General features: G+C 60.3%; 1 protein-coding gene across 1 annotated transcript in view; it reads right to left on the minus strand.

Moving 5' to 3' along the window:
* Window positions 1–8,821, minus strand: part of ATG2A (autophagy related 2A) — a 22,780-nt gene extending 13,959 nt beyond the window's left edge. The window contains exons 1-16 of the mRNA XM_011993521.1: window positions 8,536–8,821; window positions 5,926–6,088; window positions 5,674–5,826; window positions 5,415–5,517; window positions 4,860–4,995; window positions 4,627–4,725; window positions 3,910–4,006; window positions 3,668–3,832; window positions 3,426–3,566; window positions 2,641–2,878; window positions 2,410–2,557; window positions 2,219–2,311; window positions 1,633–1,788; window positions 1,275–1,518; window positions 861–957; window positions 567–726 (exon numbers count right to left, since the gene is read on the minus strand). Of these exons, the coding sequence (XP_011848911.1) occupies window positions 567–726; window positions 861–957; window positions 1,275–1,518; window positions 1,633–1,788; window positions 2,219–2,311; window positions 2,410–2,557; window positions 2,641–2,878; window positions 3,426–3,566; window positions 3,668–3,832; window positions 3,910–4,006; window positions 4,627–4,725; window positions 4,860–4,995; window positions 5,415–5,517; window positions 5,674–5,826; window positions 5,926–6,088; window positions 8,536–8,706 (2,364 nt within the window). The 5' untranslated portion in view covers window positions 8,707–8,821. The remainder of the gene's footprint in view (window positions 1–566; window positions 727–860; window positions 958–1,274; window positions 1,519–1,632; window positions 1,789–2,218; window positions 2,312–2,409; window positions 2,558–2,640; window positions 2,879–3,425; window positions 3,567–3,667; window positions 3,833–3,909; window positions 4,007–4,626; window positions 4,726–4,859; window positions 4,996–5,414; window positions 5,518–5,673; window positions 5,827–5,925; window positions 6,089–8,535) is intronic.
* Window positions 8,822–9,245: the final 424 nt, after the last annotated feature.

Raw genomic sequence — 9,245 nt, forward strand, 5'->3', positions numbered from 1 at the left:
GCGGACGCCTGTAATCCCAGCTACTCAGGAGGCTGAGGCAGGAGAATTGCTTGAGCCTGGGATGCGGACGTTGCAGTGAGCTGAGATAATGCCACTGCACTCCAGCCTGGGCAACAAAGCGAAATTCTATCTCAAAAAAAAAAAAGAAGAAAAAAAAGAGAGACAGGTCATGGTGCCCATTTTCCAGGGGAGGAAACTCATCTATAGGTAACTCTTCAAGGTCAGGTAACTCCCCAAGGTGACACAGCCACCAAGTGGCAGAGCCTGGCCCTTAACTGCCTCTCCAAGTGGACAGTGCTGATCGACCATTCAGGTGGGGTGGGACCTGATCTTTCCAATGGAGGACCCATGCTCCCTGGGGCCTACCCTCACCAGTGCCCTTTCAGAAAGACTCTGATTGGCTGGAAAGAACGGAGGAGCCGAAATCCTCACTGGTTTCGGGTCAGCTCATGCCCACCCCATGGGGTCATGCTGCCCTGGCCCGCAGCCACACAGGTGGCTCCTCTGGCAGGAACCCGGGCGGTGGGCAGGAGGGGGTCCTGGGAAGAGGTAGGGCCAAGCCTCACCTCCTCTGTCTCATACATGGTCCTCTTAGAGGAGAAGGGTGAGGGCTCAGGTTCCCGCAGCTCACATGGACTCTCCGCTGACAGCTCCAGCTCCTCTCCCTTCTCCGGGGCCACCTCCCACTGTGCGCTGCTGGACTCGGGGTTCACAGTCACCACTACCCTGCCGAGGCACAGGCCTGTCACTGGCCTGCAGGGTCCCCAGCACCCAGTTCCAAACTGGCCCCCTGCCAGGTCCAGGGCCAGCTCAGCAGTAGAACCCTCCTCTCCTGGGCCCCGTCCAGAGCCCCTACTTACTGGGGCAGGAAGTACTTGCGCCCAGTGCTCTTGGGGTCCAGGGCTTTGGAGACACGCAGGCAGGGGACAGGTGGCTTCTCTCCATCTTCATAGATACCTAAAGGGGGACGGGGAAGTGGGAGGGCCGTCATCACTGCTGACTTTTCCTATTTCTTCCCCAATGCCCAGGTCGGCTCAGAGCTGTGCCCCCGACTCCACACACACTGTGGTGGGCAGAGAAAGCCAGAGACAAAGGGTCCACCCTACCTGTTGGCAAGTAGGCCAGGGACTGGCAGTGCTGGGACCCCAAGAGCTGGTAAAGGCCTGGGCTAGGGGCTGCTCGGGTTGTGAATGGGTCCCTTCCATAGCCCCAAGCCCACCTCTCCTAGAAGCCAGGCCTCTCGCCCCAGGTTCTGTCACTCAGGGAGCTCTTACCATGTAGGTCGGAGCAGGTGAGTTCCAGGCGGGTGGGGACTGGGGGACCAGGCCCACTGCTAAGCTCTGACCGGAACTGGGGCTCACTCAGCTCCAGCCGAAGTTGCTCAGCCCGCACAGACTGGCCCGCCCAGGGGTCCCGCTCAGGCCGCAGGTCAGCAATGGGGAAGCGCAGTCGCAGTGTAGCCCGGGGTGCGGAAAGCAGAAATACTGTCTGCTCCTCCATTGCCGGCAGGGGCTCTGTCTGCAGGAGGATTCCGGGTCAGAGCTGCTGTCAGAGCCCCTCCCACTGTGACCAAGAGCCGAAGAACCCAGGCCCTGCACCCGACCCCGGCCTGGCCCTGGCGGGGCCTCTCACCAGCAGGCCAGTTGGAGGCTCGGCAGTTACAGTGGCCAGGCGCAGTAGGGCAGCCAGCCGGTCCAGGGCCCCCAGTTCCACGTCTGCCTGGAAGTTGGCCAGGTCCAGGGCCAGTTCTGAGTGGCAATGGCAGGCAACTGAGCGCCGGGGTCGGCTCTGAGGGCGAGGGAGTTCAGGTCAGTGAGGGTTCAGTGGCACTCGGCGTGTGGGACAGGAAGGCCCTCTCTGGTAGTGGGAGAAGAGCTGGAGCAGGGGCCAGGAGGGCACTGAGGAGGCCTGCCCCACCTTTGCCCAGTGCACACAATGTGCTTGTTTATTTATAAAAGCCGCCCGAGATGCGCCTTTCTTAGCCACAGAGGCCCAGCAGGGGTTGCCATGTTGAGACAGGGCAAGGGCATGACCAGGCTAAGAGACTGGCATGGGAAGGGCCAGGCAGGTATTTGAAGGCCCTGGCATGGTGAGGTGTGGAGCACAGGGGAAAAGAGACAGGGCTGGGCAGCAGAGGAGGCCATGGCAGAGGCCAGGGTGGGGTCAACACGCCATGGGGAGCAGTCGACAGCCTGGTGACCTGGAGCGAGTGGGTTACCTTAGGCACACGGCGCAGGGTCTGTGTGTGGCGCAGATGGGCGCAGGGCCGAGCTGAGGCCTGGGAGCCCAGGGTACCAGGAAAGGTCAGGATCTGGGGTGGGACCCGGGAGGCACACAGGGTCAGGCCTGGCCCCACAGCCACCCAAACCTCCAGACCCCGCCTCGCACACATTCTGTCTCTGCCCTCACCTCCGTGTACTCAGGCTCGGAGGTGCCCCGGGGCCACAGACACTCCAGCACCTCGAGCTGCCCAAAGCGCATTTCCATGCTGGTTGTCCGCCGACCCCGACTGCCTGTCCGCAGCTCCCAGGACAGCTGCACGGCTGTGCCCGTTAGCCTGCGGGAAAGAGGACAGGCATCAGAAGGTGCACTTAGGGAACTCCGATGGTCTCTCCTCAGGCCCTGGCCTCGGGCTTATACCGAACATGGCTACAGGGACAGGCCCTCTGGAAGCGTGGTCGAAGGTGGTGGAAGTCTCGGGAACCGAAGGGCCCATCCTTGGTGGCATCAAACTCGGTGAAAAAGTGCGTGGCGAGGTCAGGTGGTCCGGAAGATGGGGCAGACGTCTGAAGCAAGGTCAGGGTCACACCCCCCAAGGTCATCTTCAGCAGCGAGTCAGGGCGCATGGTGTCCAGGAGGGGATTGGGGGCCATCTTGCCTGAGAGGACAGAGGTTTCACCAGGGGCTCCCAAGAGATTCTGGGTACCCCAGGTGGAGCAATGGTTGCTGGGGGTTGGGAGGCCAAGTCTGCCACACCATGTGGCTCTGGCAAAAGGCTTGGTCACGCAGGGGTGACACCGGTGCCTCCAGTAGGCCAGGCCCTCTGCCCAGGCTCAACTGAACCCTCCACAGGGTGCTGGAAGGATAGGATGTGATGAAGCACCCAGCCTAGCACCCACCCACAATAAGCTCTCAATAAACCTGAACCCAAATATACAGCCTGGCAAAGGCCCATCTCACCATTCTCCTCCTATGGAAGAGGAAGCTGAGTCTCAGAGAGTTTAAGTGCTTGACTAAGATCAATGACTGAAAAACCTGGGCTCTGTGCACTATATCACCAGCTACTACCTCGTTTGGTCCCCAGGGAACCAAGTCACAGATGGTAGATATCCAGGCATCGCTGGGGGTTTCCTGACATCCCACAGCACTAAGGCCTCTTCCAGTCCTTTCTATCCCTGGAGTACCTCCAGGGTGCTCCAACTCACCAGCTGGGTGGGCCTGGGCAGAGAGCCGGCGGGAGGCCACGTCACTGTGCACAGAGGACGCCAGGTCTACATCGGAGAGGGACAGCTCAGAGAGGGCTGAGGCCACACTGCTTGTGAGGCCAGCCATGGAGAAGAAGAGGTCTGTGGGTGCAGTGAGGAGTGTCAGGGACAGCCGGCCCCAGCCCCTAGGCTCCTGCACCCACACTAGCTGCCCCTCCAACCATGTCCGACTCCACACCCACCAGTGCTATCCAGGTTGAGAAGGGGGTTGGTAAGGGGGTCTGGGCTGAGGGGCTCAGCCACCACCCCGGCCTGCAGCTGCTGGTTCAGGTCCTGCTCAATCAGCCACAGGTCTTCGGCACCTAGCGGGCGGCTCTTGTTCAGCTTGTCAGCCAGGCCCTCGTGGTCTGCAGGGGAGGAGGCTTCAGTCTGGGCTGGCCGGCCCTCCCAGCCACCCCAGCCCCATGCCACCCAGAGGCCTCACCTGTAAGGCTCACAGCGCTGAGCAGTTCCTGAAGGTGCTGGAGCTGCCTCGGGGTCAGAAGCAGGTGCAGGGAGCCCAGCTGTCCCGCTACCTCCAACTGGGGGCCAAGGGGGCAGCCATGGAGCCCAGGCCCACCACCCAGCTCCTCTAAGAGCTACCACCCGCCTGCCCTTGCCCTGGGAAAGCAGGATGCTGGCTGCCAAACTAAACTGTGTTACCAGCTAGCTGTATGAACCGGGCCACAGCTTGACCTCTCTGCCTCAGTTTCTTTTCTTTTTTTTTTTTTTAATGAGATGGAGTTTCGCTCTTGTTGCCCAGGCTGTAGTGCAATGGCACAATCTTGGCTCACTGCAACCTCTGCCTCCCGGGTTCGAGCAATTCGCCTGCCTCAGCCTTCTGAGTAGCTGGGATTACAGGCATGCGCCACCATGCCTGGCTAATTTTGTATTTTCGTAGAGACGGGGTTTCACTGTGTTGGCCAGGCTGGTCTCGAACTCCTGACCTCAGATGATCCACCCACCTCGGCCTCCCAAAGCGCTGGGATTACAGGCGTGAACCCTGTGCCTGGCCTACAGCCTCAGTTTCTTTAGCTGCCAAGAAGGAAGTAAATCCCCCACTTGACATCCCCACTCTGGTCTGTGGATAATCAGCCTTGCTGAGGAGGAGGAGTCTTGAGATGGGGTACTCACCCTCCTCCCCAGGAGCCTGGGGACCCACCTTGGGGCCAGGGAAGGCCTCATTTTGCTTCAACTTCACCATCAGCTCCATGTACCCTGAGCAGCTGCCAATCTGCAAGGGGGGCTCTGCAGGCTCTTCCTGGGAGGTGGGAGGATACAAGAGGGGAAGGTTGAGAAAATGGGGTCAGAGATGGATGGTCAGGAAGGATGGGAGGGGGGTCAGAGGGCTCAAGGGATAGGAGACAGGGGCTGTGGGAATCACAGCCCACTCACCTGTGCGGGGAGCTCCTCGTAGTGCAGGCGGACCCCTGCCAGCTGCAGCAGCTTGTGCAGGAAGGCAGGTGGCTGATGCACGTCCACCGGCGGCGCCTGGCTCGGGTCCCGCACTGCCTCGTCACAGTACTCCAGTCTGGAGAGTGTAGGGTCAGCCCGTGCCCTGGCCACCCCAGGCCTGGAGCCCCTCTCTCCACACAGTGCTCTGTTCTAGGGGCATGGGGTCAGGGAGCCTGGCCTGCAGAACTGCCCCATCTTACCCAGGCTGCCCTGAACCGCCACGTCCAGCTCAGAGGCTCAGGCCAGCCCTTGCTCCTCAGACCCTCAGCATCTAACTTGGTTCTTGGGGCCTCGGCCACTCTGGGCCTGTATCACCCGGCCTCTGGACACCAGTCCGGGCTCACGATACAGCCCACCTCCCCAACCCTACCACCACCGAGGCCCACCCAGGCCCACCCTGCCTCTTCCCAGGAACCTAGGCTGTGGGTGGGGACCATTCAGCAGCTCCCACTCCCTCTCTTCACACCAGTCCACCCCAGATCACCCTGCCCTTACCTCTGCACACGGACCTCCACGGCCACACCACGTTCCCCATCACCCGGAGAGTGCTCCACCCTCACGACAGTGTCCAGGAAGGTCACTTTGATCCTCCGAAGCACTGAGGAGTCGGGGAGGGGTCTCAGGTCAAGTGGAGCAGCAAAAGGGAGGCAAAATTTCCCATCTGGGCACCAGGTGGCCATGCCGCTGTCTGGAGCCCTTGTCCTGTGTGCCATGGAGGGGCAGGGGACAGGGCGGCCAGGAGGGGCCTGCTCACCAGTCTCAATGGTCTGGGCAAACATCTCCAGCCCCTCCAGGGGCTGTGGTGGCTCAGAGGGCTCTGGTAGCCCATCCCGTAGACACTCCTGGGCCAGCTGCAGGCTTGTGGTCATGCATGAGGCCCAGCTCTGTGAGTCGGCAGCCCCTGGCGCTGTAGGGAGAAACAGGGTCTCAAGGCAGGCTGGCTCAGTCAGGTCCTGGACACCCTGGCCCTCCCCACTTGCCTGCCCCCAGCCTGCCCTGCCCTCACCTGGACCCCGGCGGGGCTGCAAGGTGAGCTGGAGGCCGGACACACGCACTGTGCAGTGGTCGGTGAGCAGAGCAGCCCAGGGCACGGCCACCTCGATGGAGCCCACGAAGCCTTCCACCAGCTCCAGCGGTGACTCCATCGACTCCAGCACCTCGTTCACAGACTGGGAGCAAGCAAGGGACAAAACCAGCTCAGGGAAGCCCCAAATCCCACAGGCTGGCACAGGCTTACCTGGCCACGGTGCCTTGGAGAGCACCCTTGGCTTGCCCCGTCCCTCCACGTGTTATCTACAAGGTCCTACCTATGCTCATGCTGTCCCCTGCTACAGGCCAGCCCCCCCACCCTATCACCCAAAGATGCCTAATCCTTCAAGCCAGAGCAAATGTTTCCCTCACCACTTAATTCAAGATAATATTTACTGAGTACTTTCTACATGCTGACATTGAGACTAGATGGGTAAATAAAATGTCTTCATTCTCCAGCCAAGCTAGGCTCCAGCCAGGGACTCAGAGCAACTAGGATGAAACTGAGAGGTGAGCAGATGCTGGGGGCTGGTGAGGGGGCCATGGGGAAGACGCCTAACCCAGCCTGGTCTGTCAGAGGAGGGGCAAGCTGAAGAATAAAGGGAGGGGGGTAGGCGCTGGTAGAAGGTGGTGTGTTGCAGGCACAGGACAACATGGGTACATGTCTGGCAGAGTCTGGAAAACCCATGTTCACCCTGGGTGAGGAGAGTTCAAAGGGACAGTGTCCAGGAGAGAGGGGTTGACCTGATGCCAGATGGGACCCCCCCTCAACCCCAAACACCTAGTGTAGCTGTACCTCTCTGTGAGGCACAAGGCTGAGCCCCTGGCTAAAATGTCCATGCTGGAGTTGTACCCCTGCCAACCTGGAAGCTCCTTGAAGGCTGTACCCCACCTGCTTCCCCCGTGACCCCAGGTGCCACCCAGAAAGGGCCTCAGTGAACTGGTTGGATCCAAGAATAAAAAAGCACATGGCAGAGCAGATGGAGTCCAAATTCCTCACCCAGAGACCCACAGCTCGGGAAACTGAGGCCTAGAGACAGGACTAATCTAGTCACCCAGTATACAACAGGGACTGAGACTGGGATCCGGGCCTCTCTCTCTTCAGGCCACTTCAGAGGTCCTAGGCACTCAGCTTCTTTGGGGGCCTTCAAGGTGGGGTCTGCAGGCTGAGCTGGGAGGAGAGGCTGGTTATCAAGAAAGCACTTGCATTCCACCAGGGCCCTAGAGAAGCCAATTCGACCCCCAGCAAGAGGGCAGGGAACACGAGTAGGGGCGTTTTCTGGAGCTGAAAGTAAAAAGGGGAAGCCTAGGGCTGGGTATGGTGGTTCACGCCTGTAATCTCAGCACTCTGGGAGGCTGAGGTGGGAGGATCGCTTCAGGAGTTCAAGACTAGCCTGGGCAACATAGCGAAATCCTGTCTCTATAAAAATAAAATAAAAAAGGGGCAGCCTAGAAGTCTGGGCCGTCTTTCAGGCCAGCCTTAGAGGCTAAGGTTACAGATCACAGAGGGCTTCCTACACCATAATTCACAGACAGCAGGCCACTGGGAGGTGCCCCCAGTTCAGGGCCGAGGGTTATCCTACCCCACATTTGCTCACCAGGGCCTGGCCTACCCCCAAAGCCTAGCTCTTCCATCCAGATTAGCAGACCCCTGAGTCCAGCCACAAAACTGAGAAGTCCCTGCCTCCATGCCCACCCCTGCTGCTCTGGACCTGGTGGATTGACCAGGACGCGCCTCTAATTGGTGGCTCCTTCAAAGCTCCCCAGGTCAGCTGAGCTGTGAGTCAGGGCTCCTTACCATTCCCAGCCTCAAGTCTCTGACCCAGACCTCACACCTCTTGGCCTCCCTGGCATCTCCCTTGGCCTCCTCCAGGCTTGAAGCCAGATCTCCCGACCTTTCCTCGAGGGCCCCCCTCGAGGCAGGGACACTGACCCCGGCGGGTGGGTGGGAGATGTGGGTGGGGGCCATCCAGTCCCTCCCTAGACACCCACTTAGCCCATCCCACTCTCCCAAAAACAGGAAGTAGGCAGCGACCCAGGCACACAAGGTGTTGATCAACACTGGTGCTGACGCGGTTGTTGACATACACATCCAGTGGTTTGTTGATCCCACCTACGGGCCCAGGACCGTGGGGTCAAGAGGTCAGGGCACATGATCCACAGGTGTCCTCGCCAGGGCTCCGGACCCCTACCAGCTTCCCCGACCAGCTGCACAGGCCCAAGTCTGTCACTGCCCTGGCCCAGCTCGGTTCCTATGCTACCTCCCCAGCCCCTCCTCGGCCACCCTCCTTAACTCAGCCCCCAAACTCGACGAGTTTGTCTTGCATTCTCCAGACAGGTGATCTCGCCCTCTCCAGCCTCAGTTTCTCCTCCTGTGGAGATGGAAACCCCTTCCCGCTCAGTTTCTGGCTCTGGTAAGGAACTGAAGCAGCCAGCCGGGGTGCCTCTGACGCCTGGAGAGGGCAAGATTCCCCTGGCCTCTCTACGCCCGGTGCCTGATCCCCCCGGCCCGATCTTTCCGCAGGGAGCCTCAGGTCGCTGCGCTCCCGCCCTCCGCACCTTCCTGGCCTCGGGCCTGGCTTCTCACCCAGATTTCCAGGTGGATGTCTCGCAGGGCAACGCTGCCCTTGTACAGATCGAGGCTGAGCTGGTCCAGGCTGAGGTGCTCTTGGAAGAAGTGACCTAAGTAGTGGTGCAGCAAGTAGCGGCAGACCCGCTCTTTCACACAGTTTGACCATGGCCACAGCCATCGTGACATCTCGGAGACCGCCGGGGCCGGGCCGCCTCCGCTTGCCGCCCGCCGGCGATCCCCGTGCGGCTCTGCTGTTCACTAGAGCCCCCGGCTCGCCCCGCCGCTTCTCTAGGCGCCAGGCCGCGCCCCCGGACGCCCAGCCACGCCCCTACGCTCACTGTCATTGGCTATTGCAAAGGGTGAAGCCTACTGATTGGCTGCGCGGGGCGGAGCCTTCGGGCGCGAAAAAGGGACTGGGCTCTCTGCATGATATAGTGCCCTCAATCATGATTTACGCTTGCGTAAAGTACTGTGTGGGCGGACCTTTAACCTTCCTTCTACAGGCTCTGGGAAGGCTGTTGCTCCAGGTGCCGGCCCCGCAAAGGAATGCGCATGTGCTGATTCGTCCAACCACTTTAAGTGGTTGGGGAGGATTTAAAGGTACAGTGTCCCATCAAACTTCGCAGAAGCCTTCCCCAGAGGAATAAACTCAGTGCGCGATCTTAAGCGCGCATCTGTGGAAACAATTAAGTGGGTAAACATTTGCATTTTGCAAAATCCTTTAC

Source organism: Mandrillus leucophaeus, unplaced genomic scaffold (genome assembly GCF_000951045.1).
Source record: "Mandrillus leucophaeus isolate KB7577 unplaced genomic scaffold, Mleu.le_1.0 Scaffold43, whole genome shotgun sequence".
NCBI lineage: Eukaryota > Metazoa > Chordata > Mammalia > Primates > Cercopithecidae > Mandrillus > Mandrillus leucophaeus.